At 31.9% G+C, this 14751-nt stretch overlaps 1 protein-coding gene across 8 annotated transcripts in view; it reads left to right on the forward strand.

Annotated features, from left to right (window-relative positions):
- The window catches only part of LOC144840072 (corticotropin-releasing factor receptor 1-like), a 347896-nt gene that overhangs the window by 40472 nt on the left and 292673 nt on the right, over nt 1-14751 (forward strand). For 7 of the 8 annotated variants that reach the window (XR_013611827.1, XR_013611826.1, XR_013611829.1 and 4 more), the window contains exons 8-14: nt 1927-2092; nt 6126-6219; nt 7264-7311; nt 7869-7931; nt 9351-9423; nt 9627-9712; nt 10015-10309. Coding sequence is in view for 1 of the 8 variants with exons in the window: in XM_078695735.1 (XP_078551861.1) it covers nt 1927-2092; nt 6126-6219; nt 7264-7311; nt 7869-7931; nt 9351-9423; nt 9627-9712; nt 10015-10309 (825 nt within the window). In the remaining 7 variants the exon portion in view is untranslated. The remainder of the gene's footprint in view (nt 1-1926; nt 2093-6125; nt 6220-7263; nt 7312-7868; nt 7932-9350; nt 9424-9626; nt 9713-10014; nt 10310-14751) is intronic. The other variant, XR_013611831.1, reaches the window with a different exon arrangement.

Genomic DNA, 14751 nt, shown 5'->3' on the forward strand with positions numbered 1-14751 from the left:
CCTTTGGATTAGTATAAGTATACTAATATTGGATATACAATAATATGTATTGTACAATTTTCAAATTAGTAACATAATACAAATTCCTAAACCAAAAAACCAAAAATTGTAATATCTCGCTACAAAAAAAGAAATTAATGGGTAGGCCTAATACCAATTGGAAACTATACTGTAATTGGCATTTTGAAAAAAAAGAAAGAGGCAATGTACTATTGTGCCAGCAGATACAACATGTCCTTGTTGGACAGTAGTTGCTGTTGAAGACACGGTACTGCATGTTGTTTTGATGTCGCTAAAAAACCTAATGGTTTTGATTTTTAATTTTTTTTACATTTAAGCATTTATAATTTCGCTTAAGGCCTGCTTATGTACTGTTATATTGGGTACCTAACCGTAGTATTATATTAAATTGTAAGTAGAAACATCGATACTCCTTTGAAATAATCTTACTCAGTTGAATGTGTTTGCCATTCACTGCCAAAAACCCTAAATCAATTCCATTCCAACCACCAAATGTAGTAAACATTGTTTCGACTATTGGTTTTGGTTCTGCGGAAATATCTGCAAACGTACGCGCTGTTTATTGTCGATTGCACTCTTTTAGATTACACCCCCGGCAATGTGAAATATTATAACTTTTAAAATCGCTTATCATTATTGCCCTCGTCGACAAAATAAGTAGACACCTGAAGACTCAAATAACCCTCATCAGACTGGAATGCGTTTATATAGCAACATGTGATTCTCTCATCAGACTTGATTGCGTTTATATATCATAATTTGTTTCCATTAGTAAAATCCATGTTACCCTCTAAACCTAAAAACTAAATAAATGGTCCGTCCCAAAAGTGATGTTATTTCAAAATGTTTACTGAAGATGCATAATAATTAATATAAACCAATTTCACCTCAGATTTGTAACTGAATAAAAGAACTTACTCGTTGTAATTTCGCATACGTGTGAACACGTGTTGTATGTTGTGCTAGAATTTCATTATTCCCACTCTCACTTCTGTTAAGCTCTATCTACACTATATATCCATATGTGAAAAAAAATGTGATGTGCCCATAATGGATACGATGACATCATATCTCTACCATATTTGGGAATATCATCCCCATATTTGAGCATATCACACTTTTTTTGTCAAACTAGTTTGATAGTGTAGGTAAAGCGTTAATTGAAGAGTTTTTTAAAAATATTTTTTTACCATACAGTTTCATATTCATAAATACTTAACAAGAAGTTTCGGCCAATATTATTTAAGCATTATCGTCAAAATTATTTTATTAAATTAATGTAAAAATTTATCTAAAAAAAATAATGATTCTTCTCTTGTTACATATAATGATCTTTAACCTAAAGGTGAACCTCGATCCTAGAATGTTAATATATTCTTCGTATTATTTATTTCACATTTTAGGTATTAATAAATACAAGAGCAACGAAATACGTTCCAGCGGGATTACTTAATACTCGAGCGACTCTAGGCTTACTTCAATAATTCTACACTAATAATAATGGTTGTTAATACCATGTAGAACTTAGCTCCATGTTGACTTATGTAACACTGATCTAGATCTAGACATTTAGATGTGTATGTATTATTGGATCGAGCATGTGTTTATTAGTTATCGTTCGAGATAATTTCAACTCAATATGAATTGTTCATTTCCCACTCCAATCCATAACGAAATACTGCCCAATTTCCATCCTCTTATTATTGGTAAACATAATTTCTTCAGTATAATACAATATTATATATATAATGCTTTGTACATTACCTGACGAGTGTGGCCAGCTTTGCTGGTCATATGAAACAAATTTGTAGTAATAAAACACCATGAAGTAACCAAGTTCATAGTTTTTATTTATTGTATAGGCCTATATATAAATATTTGTTTTCATTTTGTTTTATTTTGCAGGCACCCCCACTTTGTCAGATCATTACGATGTCTTTATCGTATTTCACCTTATGTAATTTCGTCTGGATGTCGGTAGAAGGGTTTTATCTTTACGCATTAGTAGTTCTTGCGTTTCGCCTTGAACCTGACAAAATTAGAATGTGGAAATACTGCCTTGTTGGCTGGGGTAAGACATTGTTTGTTTCTTCTCTAATTTGCCCATAAAGCCTTACATCCTTACACTAGCAACCTCGCAGTTTGCCTGTTTTATAAACTTGCCTAGTAAAAGTGTAAACGTTGTCAACATTATAGTTTGCAAGACTGCGAATTAGTCTGTCATGTTTAGTTTGCTAGTGTACACTAGTTTTATTTTCATTTTAGATATTCTTCATAGTTTTAAGAACCGAAACAGTTGTAGGTTCTAAATAGTCTAATTAAAACCACAGTTAAAGATGTATTGTCACCCAAAAACATGACAAATGAAGATTAATAAAATCAGACTTTAAATAGGCCATTTGGTAGTTTTAATAAAGTTATTCATGTCTGTAAAAAAAAAAATTCACTTATAAAACTACAAAAGAAACGGTTAATTTTAACCAAAAACCATTGTCTGACAAACAATTTAAGCATTTTTCCCCTTTATATTACATTTCTATAGTTCACTATGTCGGTCGGTCGGTCGGTCTGTCTGTCGGTCCGGTATCACTATGCGTTTTATCGCTCTTCTGTACTTTTTGAACTGTTTTGATGTACAGACAAGTTTTAAAGTACATTACTTTTTGAAAGTTCATTTTTTTCTGAGAGCACGCGACTTATGGCTGTTGGCCTTGTTTTAGGTAAACAATTGTTTTATTCGATCCAGTTTTTTGTCAAAGTCAATAACTATTACGTGACATTAAAATGGCATATTCAACAAAAAAATGTTTTCACATTCTTTGTAGGTGGACAATATAACTTTAATGTATTTCCACGACCTGCAACAGCGTTGGGGCAAATTGTATTTTACGATATTTTAGGTTGTTTTTTCCCAGTGATTTGTTTTCTCTATTTTGTTTTGTATCGATTGACTAAATAAAGGAAATGGAATGAATGCAATTAGGCCTTAAGTCACAATTGTAAACAATTAATAATAGTGATTTATTGATTGATATTTTAATTTAGGCATAACTAGTCTTATTACAAAATAAATGTGTAGTCATTTCCTTTCAATTGACTTCCATTAAATTTTTACTTTAAATAAATAACATAATGTTTATTTTTAATACTGGAATAATAATAACTATAGAGAGAACATTAATTCACAATTCAATGAGAGATATACTATCGCAATTCTCTACAGCAGTCAGTTTCGATTTTTATATTATTTATATTTCTCCTCAGAAATTACTTATACGCGTCCTTAGAGAAACATTATAAAACAATAATGACTATATCATAAATCACTATATCACTAAATAGTATGTGCATTATAATCTACAATAATTATAGACATACAATTACTCCATGTCATTATTACTTATATTTGATGTAAATCTTAAATGTGCTATTTCTATCTCATACTAATATTAAGGGAACAACAAGGTCCCCTACAGGTTCCTCAAAGGAGGAGAAGTTCTACTGCACTTAGTTTTGTATTTGTTTATACTCTAAATCTATAATATATAATGTGCAAACGACACCTTTATATCGGTGAAACTCGTGTCTAAGAAGAATGAACAAGCAAAACTTACAAGCGACAATAAATACTAAATAATTAAAAATAATTAAAGAACTAATTATGTACACATAATATGAACAATATAAAAGAACACAACAACACAAAAATTACGTATAGCATCGAATTATGTTCGATATCATCGATAAATAATATATGATGTTTTTTTTCGTAACGTTTTACATAATGGTATATAAAATGTTTCTGTTATTTGTTTAAACAATAAAATTGTCATAAGTACTGTATCATTTTCATAACCTAGCATGAAATGTGCTGTTTCCGTTGTGTTTAAAGACACAAAGCTATCCCAAACATGACTGATGTTCAGTGTTTAAAGGTTATGTTTAAATTGTGAGAATTCCAACATTCTAAAGTGTAAATAAGATATGCATTTTTTTGTTTTATTGTTGAATTTAACTGAAATGCAATGATCTTGATGAAAATAAATAACTTGTTATTAAGCCGTTCAGTCACGCACTGGTCAAAGTTTGTCTTTCAATTTATTTACGGACAAATATATATATATTTGAAATATATAAAAACATAGCAAAAAGTAAGAAAGTATTTGAAAAACAAGTTGCAAAATACCAAATAAATTATGTTATTTAACCAATGCCGCACTCCTCGCGCTGGATATTTTAAAAGCATTTTATGTAATGAAATACACATTTAATTAAACAGTACTTACTAAAAGGCATTTCAATAAATCAATAATATGTATTACCTTTTATATTCATTTAAAAATACAATTTTTTAATTCAAAAATATTCTCCAAAAGGTTTGTGATTGCGATTGCGTTAATGTATTTAGTGTCAACGTTGACTTCCTTTTAACCTATTGATAACATATTAGATTTTCTCAACGGAATGTATTTTTATCATCAATATTGTTGTGGATAATATCGGATTCACGCTCTTAAATCAGCTTAACGTTTTCACTTGATACTTCTAATGTAACCGGTGGAACAGAGCATAATCCATGATGTAACAATGCGCATGTAGTTTGGTAAGATAGACGGCTCAAGTATCGATTGTTTGTTTCACTTCTAGAATATAATTGATTGTAATCCCAGGATACCGTTTTCTAACACATTGCATTTTACAAAGAAAAATATATGATTAGGCCTATGTATACTATGCGTATGCATGTACATTCAGTATAACTCCTCATTTTGGACGCTTCTATTCAGAGGAAACTTCAGACTATCAGGGGACACTTTCTTGTGAAATAAACGATAAGAAATATACGTTTTGACACTACAGTACAGCCAACCCCTATTGGCCAATCCCTATAAAAAAAATACATTAAGCTGTCCCTTGATAGGGATTCTATTCTACTAATATTGTTTTATTGCAGTGTATAATATGTACGTTATTATTGTTGCTTTAAGATTTCCCAGTACCATTACTGTAATCTTAAACGTGGTAGGAAGGTGAGACATCTTCCACACTCTCTTCGATCAATCCCACACAATAGCATGATCGTGAATGTCACACAAACCTACGTAATCTCCCGCACAGTCTTCCATCAATCCCACATAATAATTTTGCCGAAACTTAACTTGCGAGTACAACAATCATTTACACGGTTGTGCCGCATTTTCTTCAACAATAGAGAGGTTTCGCAACGCTACGAATACGATAACGAAAACGAATACGTCACGCACATGTATTCGTTTTCGTAAGCCTGCAAAAATCGAGGGCGCCGTCGATCCAAAAAAAAAAAATGTGACTGCGGTAAATTCGAAGCGCAGCAGGTACGTGTTGCTTGGCTGCCTAGGCCTAGCGTAACATCAAAGCGAGTGAGCACTTTAAAAACTGCTATTTATCAAAATCGACTTGTTATTTTAGTAAATTACTTTTAGTAAATTATATTATAATCATGAATCATTTCTGATTCAAATGCAAAATGTGGAAAATAATCAAAAACTATACTCGTTTTGTAGTTACGAATATGACTGGTGATATTCGTCAACACAAATACGCTTTACGAATATGAAATGGGGATCAGCTCAAAAGTTTCATAAATGTATGACGTATCCGTTTTCGTTATCGTATTCGTAGCGTTGCGAAACCTCCCTATTATTATCACGGAGAAATTGACTTGCACGATTAAGACACTCCTTTAAGAAACCCTGTTGAAGGACACCTTCACTGGAAACGGTGAGGAAGAATAATGTGCCATATAGATCCATGTTCCAACGACATGTACTTATTCAGGGCATACCCTTATTGAGGTTCAACTGGACGAATATTTAATGTAGGTTCATGTTCACTATACAGTCTTATTAAGAGGTGTTGATGTCCCGTCGATAGGGGTTCTATATCAATCAGAATAATAATGTATATCGTACAATCTTCGATTACAAAGTAGTATACTGTACCCCAAACAAGCGAAATCGCCATTTTTTTATGGAATAAGAATAAACGAATTCCCTAAATTGACCTAAAGTATGAAACGATTTTGGCTGCTACTCTTATTTGCATGATTATATTTAATTTTTCAGGACCGCCTGCAATTCTTATTATATGTCAGAGTATGGTGTATGTTTTTCAAGAAAATAAGGAAGCAACATCTCAAGGACCCACGGAGTATCAAGAGTAAGGAATTCTTCATTTATTTCATTACATACACATACAACTATCACAACAGTAATAACATTGCAAAATTAAATTATTAAAGATGTATTGCCCCCTGAAAAAATAATTCTGAAATTTGTTTTTCAATATGCCATATAATGTCACATAAGAGTTATCCAGTTTGACCAAAAATTGGAAAGAAAAAAAATGTATTTACCTGAAAAAATGTAAAGCAAAAAAATAGTCCAATTGGCTGCAAGCCAATGGATTTCTGGTTGAATTTAACAATTTATTTTGTTATTTTATAAGTAAAACCATTATTATTCAAAGTCTTATTTAATAAATCATTTTAAAAATCATTTTTCGTGTTTTTTTAGGCACAATACATCTTTAAAATATACAAATTACTGTATACACTGAATGTTGTGCACAGTGATGATTTGATTTTAAAAAGGAAAAGGCATGCTTATTCTTAATCGTATCATAACAGCCGGTTCTCGTACGGTATAATTATATAAAAAAAACAACCTGCAGTATCGTGTCCGCCAACGGAATCATACCGTACCGTCAACAACGTCGAAATAACGCTTTTAAAAAGAGGTGCTGTATTGTGTCAGGAGACGATAATACAGAACCCTAGACGCGATACGGTATGCTGTATATTGTCTCTAGACATGATACCGTGTCAATCATAAAATATCAATTAAAGTATTGCTTGTGCAATCTAGCTTTTCATTTGTTAAATCTAAAATAATATAATGACCAATCTCATCTTGCTGAATGTTACTTTATTGGTTAGTTAGGTAATTGTACGAATAAACACTAATCAAGTTAGTTTTGCGGTGTTTCCATAAAAATATAAAAGTATGGTTGAAAATATCGGTTGTTATGTGATCACTCTAAGAAGTCAGTGGACACCCTCAACCATTCTTTTTTTGAAAACGCAAGTACTGCAAACCTAGTGATTTGTTGTTATTTCACAAATCAATTCATCGCTGCTGTTAGAAACAACATTTTAAAATATGTATAGCATATTCTTATTCATTGCTTTGTTCTTTCTTGAAGCTACTCACAACCCATCAATGCGACAGATCAACACGAAATGTCTCCGAGGTGAAGTATTGTCTTTTAAATAATATATGATTTGATAATCCGTTACGTTAACTATTTTCCGTAGCAATACCTCTTGTGTCCCATATTCTAATAACAAATTACTGTTGTACACAAGATTGAACAAAAATCAACAAAGGTGGCATACTATCATTCTAGAAATTCCAGTAGTCGTATTATAGCTTAAACCTTTTCGACGGATGTAACTTATGTTGCCTTCTTGTTTGAACATGATTGTTATGTACATAGTTACCTATATATAACGTAGGTCCTATTTACAGTAAATTTTTAGAAGAAAAACTGGGTGTTTTAATGCTCGTTACGGCCTCATACGGTTTATTCTCATTTATTCTCATTTAAATATCGAAGCAAAAAGCTGGGGTCATCTATTTTAGAAGATAAGAATAGTGGTAACAGGAGCCTATGCATAAGAAGTCTAAATGTTGAAATCGAAACAAAATATGAAAATGAGAACATTAGTTGAATGTTAAGCTTGAGCAACACACATGTCATGCACGCTTTCGTCATCTTCTATACTTCATTTGTGCTTACTATTTCAGCTATAGTTATAGCTACTACATCAACTCTTCTCAGCATGGAGATTATGATACCGATTCATCAAAGTAAGTAAATAATACAAACATTAAATATACGTCATTAATGTGTTTTTTAATTATTTAAAACTGTGTGTATGCCTAATTGTAAAAGAAATTTAAATAGGGCTATATCGAGAAAAAAAATCCTATTACAAAAGAAAATGTCTGATTATGTGATGAAAGTTGTATTCCCACAAAGCAAAAACGTTGTGCGCAAGTTACGTCATGCTTCCTCTCCTCCCTCACTTCGTCAAAGTTTAATACTGGTATTTGGGTTCAGAAAGCGACCGACAGCACATCAATTGACCTGTTAAGCCGTGTTACCGCAGCTACAAAATTAAGCGATACGGTAATTAACCGATACAAATTAACCGATATAAACTGCCTGTGGAAACGGGGTTTAACCGATTCCACTCTAAACAAATTAACCGATAATTATCTCATTCAAATCGGATAATTGCGATAATTTTTAACCTTCGGCCTGACGGAAAAATGGTTGCGTTGTGATTAGGCATCTGGTTGTTTGGTAATGACTGATCATGCGCACTTTATTGGTTAAAAAAATAACCGATACTTTAGTTTTGGCTGCTGAAACAATAGTTTTGTTTTGCGTGGTTGCGTCCTAGTTTCATTGCTTAGGAACCAAGCTTAAGGAAGACCCATGTCGCGTTCATATTTAAGACAAGAAACATTTCTTACAAAAAAATCGACTTTATGACGTAACAGTTTGAATTAGTGTTCTTTCTTCATTAAATGATATATTATTGATATTCTATTTAATAATTTAAGAAATAATGATTTATTATCAATTATTTTTGTTCAACAATCAGTAGTAATCATTTTTTGTAAGTCCTAAAAATCCTAAACTAAACTATTACTGATACATATTCCTGGGTAGAGGCGTCTCATAGACTATCTTCTCACATACGTACTTTGAGGTCTGTACATGGCCAGTCCGACTTTCATTCCATTCCATTCGACTCTATAGTTCACTATGTCGGTCGGTCGGTCTGTCGGTCCGGTATCACTATGCGTTTTAGCACGCGACTTATGGCTGTTGGCCTTGTTTCAACCATAGTAAACAGCTTCCGCGCGATTTCGGTTTCATCCGTCCTCTTGAATAAAACTGCCTGAAGGTGCGGCGCGAAAAAAACCAGTTTACCTTCATTTGTAATGCGTTAGAAACAACTAACCAAAACCTTTAATTGGTTCCAGGTTAATTGGTTTTCGTAAATAATTTTATTCTGAATATTCAAAGTTTAAATTCCACAAGAGATACAATAATATAATATGTGATGTCACCTGTAATACACATTCTCTGTTAGTACTGCATATGCTGCACCCACCCTGTTTTCATCCTACACATAGTTCCAATACATTTAACTACTACTAGATCTATGTTTTATCATGTGTTAATTGTTGCTTATGTAATGTTTCTTTATACAGTTGTTGGTGGACTGAACACATCCTTTGGCAGCAATACGCATTTATTATCACACCAATATTATTGTTATTGGCTGTAAGTTGCCTATATTTGCAATAAACAATTTTTCTAATTTATATTAATTTTTTTTTCATCATCATAACTTACACAGATATTTTGTTAATAGCGCCTTAAATTTCAAATGTCAAGCATTTCTGAAACTATCGGAACTCCTTCATGTATGTTCAATATTCACCGATATTTTGTTTGTTTTGTTACATAATTTTCTTTCGTTTTAGATGAACGTCTTTTTCTTGGCGATGATTCTAAAAGTTCTTCTTCCAAAAATAAAAGCAACTGGACAAAATAATATTAGAAATCACTTGTGAGTATTATTTCCAATTCAAATCTGCGTCTAACATTATTATCACAAATACATAATACATTATTACACATACAAGCAATGTTTATGAGCTTGGTGAGAATATTTTTATGATTTGAGAGATTTATTAAATTAATTACATTTTACAAGACTACAAAATTCACTATGATAATAATGCTATTAATATTAATAACTTATAATAAGAAAAATAAGAAAGTACATAATTAAAAACATCTACTAGGCCTACAGGTATCAGATATCACTTCCGTTAGAATGTAATGTTTGTGTTATTTTTCTTTTCAAAGAAAAATGTTGAAGTCTGCCATTGTTCTAGTTGTTCTGCTGGGTACAGTTTACATAGTCTTCCTGATAGAACCACAGATCAAGAATGTCACTCCACTTGCCAAATACGTCATGTCCGTAATTAACACAACCCTCCAATGTACGCAAGGACTGGCCGTTGCCATTCTTTACGTATTTATGAACTCAGAAGTACAAACTAAAGTAAGCAATGAAGCGAGACGATTTTCTGACCGGCGGTTATCATCTATCAAAGGTTTTTCAATGAGACCAAACGGGAACGGGAACATGAACGCATCAGTAAGAAGGATATAACGATATGTGTTGCCCGCTTCATCTTTCATTGCATAACCATAATTGCTGATATTAGCTTTGCGTTTTCTTTTGCTAACCCACCTTACTAACCCAGTAGATTATTTGTTTGTATCCAAAATGTATTGGATATGTAACGCTTTCGTTATGTCGTTTTACTTTTATGTACTTACTGCGCATGCGGGTGTCAAATGACATACTTCATATAATCACCTCAATAATACGCACAAACACGCAAAATTAAAAACTTTCAATTGAAACTTTTAACTTTTAGCTCAATTAATAATTATGCCATCTAAAATGATGTATAGCAATTAATGCTTGTGTGTTCTGTTGTGTGTGTTATTTTTTGGGGATTTTGTGAAACCATTAGCGAGGTTTCGCACCGTTACGAGTACGATAACTAAAACGAGTAGGACATAGACACGCTTTTTCACCCTTTAAACGAATATATCAGTGCTAAATTTGCACCGCCGCAAGTCTGGTAATGCCTAACTTAAAATCAAAGCAAGTGAGAACTTTATGACTGCTATTTGACGTTATTGTCGTCAATCTAGAAACAAATTTGAGTTTATCAGTATTCGTTATGTACTTACGAATCCATGATATTCATAAAACAAATAAACTCAAACGCTCAAAGGTTTAGGAAATGTACCGGCTTTTGTTATCGTATTCGTAATGTTGCTGTTATTTCACAGAGCTTAACATCAGCTTCATCAGTAGTAGTACCATGCATGCTCATCATTTGTTAGCCGTTTGACGATAATTCATCCATAATTGTAGATACCATTCACACTATCATAACTAATTAGTGTTACAGATATAGGATATTATTAGTGCACTGTGCCCTCACCTGGTAATCAACATCAAAGTGTTTTGTCCAGTGTTTATACAAAATGCTTTCGAGCAAAAAAATAATAACTTCGGCAGTGGAATATGGAAATATTGAGGATTATTTAATACATAGTTTGAAGCGTGACATTTAACAAAACAACAAGTTGATACAAAAACCTTGCACTGGATTTAATTATGGGAATATTTACCATGATTTGTGTAAAATCTTCCCATATTTTTATCCGGTGCGAATGAGGCTTTAGCTATTAAATTGATCGGTAGTTATATACTGTTATTCATGATTTACGTCATTGAAATACATTTTGTTTTCCATTATTGTATAGCATTTATTCAGTATTTCATGAAAAATAATACTAACCATCAATTAAAATCAATACTAACTTAACTCATTGAATTTAACAAATCACAATGTTTTCCGTAAGCAATATTAAAGTTAACAATTTATCAAAGACCATTTTAAAGTGACCATCTTCAGCTTAAGTTCTCGTTGTAGAGGAAGTTTTTGACCTGTTTTTGTTTGAATCGTCTGAAGATGACTTTATTACTATATAGCCTAAATATATACGAATAATTCGTGTGCGTTTACCACAACAATATTGAGAAAAGAAAAAGAACGGAAACAATCAGTTAAATTTAGTTTAGTTTAGTATTCTTTGTACAGAAGTTAATCTCAGGCGAGACCAAAGATTATTGTAGAATATTATTATTAAGGCATGCATCATTGAGAAAATAAGTCGTCATCACATAGTAAATGATCGTATTCGTGTTTGAATCCCAACTTTGGATATTTGGATGTACAGTAGATTATTTTCAGATAGCAGTTTCATGAACTTTGCATGAGGAGGTTGTTGTATAAAGGTGTGATGCATCTTCGTGACGCATGTAACCAGGATGTGTTTGCCTATGTTTTGTTATAAATATAAAACATAACGACTTGACCTTTGTTTGAACTCTGACTTTTGTGGCTGTTTACCCCTCCCATATGTTTCCCATCATTTACCCAACGTTCATAACAACTGTAAATTCCTATCAAAAATACCTATTCGAATAATACTATTTAAATGTAATTTTGAATTTGTTTAAACCATAAAAACAACCTTTATTTGGTATTGCTACTATAGAAATATCGTTTCATATTGCAAATGCACTTTAGAATAGAATATATTTTCAATATTTCTTCAAACAAATAGGTGCACTAATGCTTATTTCTTTAAATAATGGTTACTTAAATTGTTTAGTTTTTTAATTCAAAAAATTGCAAAATCATTAAAACCTAACAAAAAGCTTTAAATCATTTAAACCCTTTATTAAAGGAATTTACGGTAACTCATTTCACTAAAATATTAGCAACAATGTTGTTATATCCACTTGGTGATGGCAATGGTGTCCCATGAAAGTCCATTTGTTCATTAATTGTTGCTTTTGTGAGAATACTAAGTGGTTAATTGAGTCCGTTCAGGCATTGTTTATTTACCCGTGTCAGTTATCGCTCACTTTGGTGAGTAGAAACCAACTTTCCCGGGTAAATAACTAAGTCTGAACGGACTCTATGTCAAGTGGCTAACCGGAAGTATCGTCTGTGATGACATACGTGGACACGCCAGCTAATGATGATGGGTGTGGAAGTGAAAAAAGAATTATTAATATCATACATTGAAATGTATATTATTTTACTTTTTTTTATAGTTGAATTTTAATTACATCTTTTAAATTTGTTTTTTTTTTAACATTTATTTTAATTTTGTACTTGTATTCGTTAAGTATCATCTGCACAAATACCCATAGAGTACGATAACACTAGGTGAGTTGGCTAACACTCTGGGATGAAAAACTAACTATTAGAAGCAGAACACGTGTTTGGGATTTTTTATGCAGCGAATTTTCAAATATTGGAGATTTTAAATTTAAAACGAATTTGCTTTTTGTAAACATACTTTCTTCGCTGTTGTTGGTACCGATGATGATGTAACGGTATTCTTAGCAAAACAAGATGTTATTTAAATCAGAAACTTGACTTTTTATTATTTTCCTGACAATTATGAGACTCGTATACTTTTCGTGAAACGCTGCATTCACACAGAATCGAAACAAAATTGCGCGACAGTAAGTAATCTTCACGTACTTGCGTACGCGATTCGTGTGACTGAATGTCTATATTGAATATAGGTGTTATTCGTGTGAATGTTCTAGTCTTTCCGTGTTATACACTGCATCTCGATTAGCCTACTCCATTCACGTTGTTGTTAGAACATACACCATCACTTATAAATTCTAAAGCACTTATTCAAGATTTATGGTAATTAATGCTTAACTATTAAAGAAAGACGACTATATTTCTTTTTCAAATAACAGATTTTTCGAATATGTGCCATACGTTTGAATCACGTCTACGTTAATCAGGTATAGATGTAAGTGGATTTGCACAGGTTTTCTTCGTATTTTTTCCCATTATTTTTAATCACAACGGTTCTAAATGTTTCAAAAAATTAAGACCTACGATATATTGCCCCTCCATATTAGTTGAAACCAATCAACATGATATACACACGGTTTGATCGTCACAAATGAAATTGATTTACAAAATGTAGGTAAATAATATATCTCACGTGACACTAATCTATTCCACTTGATGTGAATTACCTTTGATTTGAATCCGAAATGCTGCTGTCAGTTTTATTATTGCCGGCACAAATTCTGTATTTATGTGTTTTATCGCATGCTCAAAATTGATATTGTCGATTACGTCAGCAAGTAACATTATTACGCTGTACTTATAATCTTCCAAGATCCACATGCGTTTATATATTTGTAAACGCGTTTTACTTGGTGCTATTTTGTAACTAAATTGTTTCTTTGCTAAATTGTTCACGTTTCGTTACAAATATATCTTTTAACACATAAATATAAACCGAACGTGTATGTTCACATTGCTTTCGCGATCGACGATTTCCTTTACATGCATGAAAAACTCGTTATCTGTTACAGTAATTCTATGTGGATCTCCCAATTCTGTTTCTGTTTTCAGTATAACAGCAAAATATAAATTGCAGATTCCGTGATAAATAATTAGCATTTGTATGTATCTATCATCACGTTAAAGCAACCGGTGTTCACTATAACGCAAAAACTGTGTCCAGCAACTGTATCGTTTCTGTTTTAAAGCTTTTGTTAAAAAAAATTACCTCGCATGTTTTTTTTTTAGTCGTTTAATAGAAGTGACCGAGCGCACGTGAATAACACTCATTTTGAAAATGACATAATTTTGAGATCAATCAAAATGCAGCGATATTTAAAGTACAATGTAAATCCTGCAACATTTTTCAACAGCACCCTAGCTTGTATTGGGAAGAATCATAATTTATTGTTTGTTTTGTTTTTAGTTGGGCTACTACATAACTCCTATCAACAAATTAAAGGTTTTGTTTTTAATAAGCAAATTGATGATATTCAAAAGTCAACACCCGCTATAAAACATTATCGTTTGGCCTATTGTTTTAATTATTATTAGTATACATATTAATAATTATAAGTTATAACATATTTTAGATCGAATTTATAACACGTTTGCACATTCA

The sequence above is a fragment of the Antedon bifida genome, chromosome 4 (assembly GCF_963402885.1).
Source record: "Antedon bifida chromosome 4, ecAntBifi1.1, whole genome shotgun sequence".
NCBI classification, from domain to species: Eukaryota; Metazoa; Echinodermata; class Crinoidea; order Comatulida; family Antedonidae; genus Antedon; species Antedon bifida.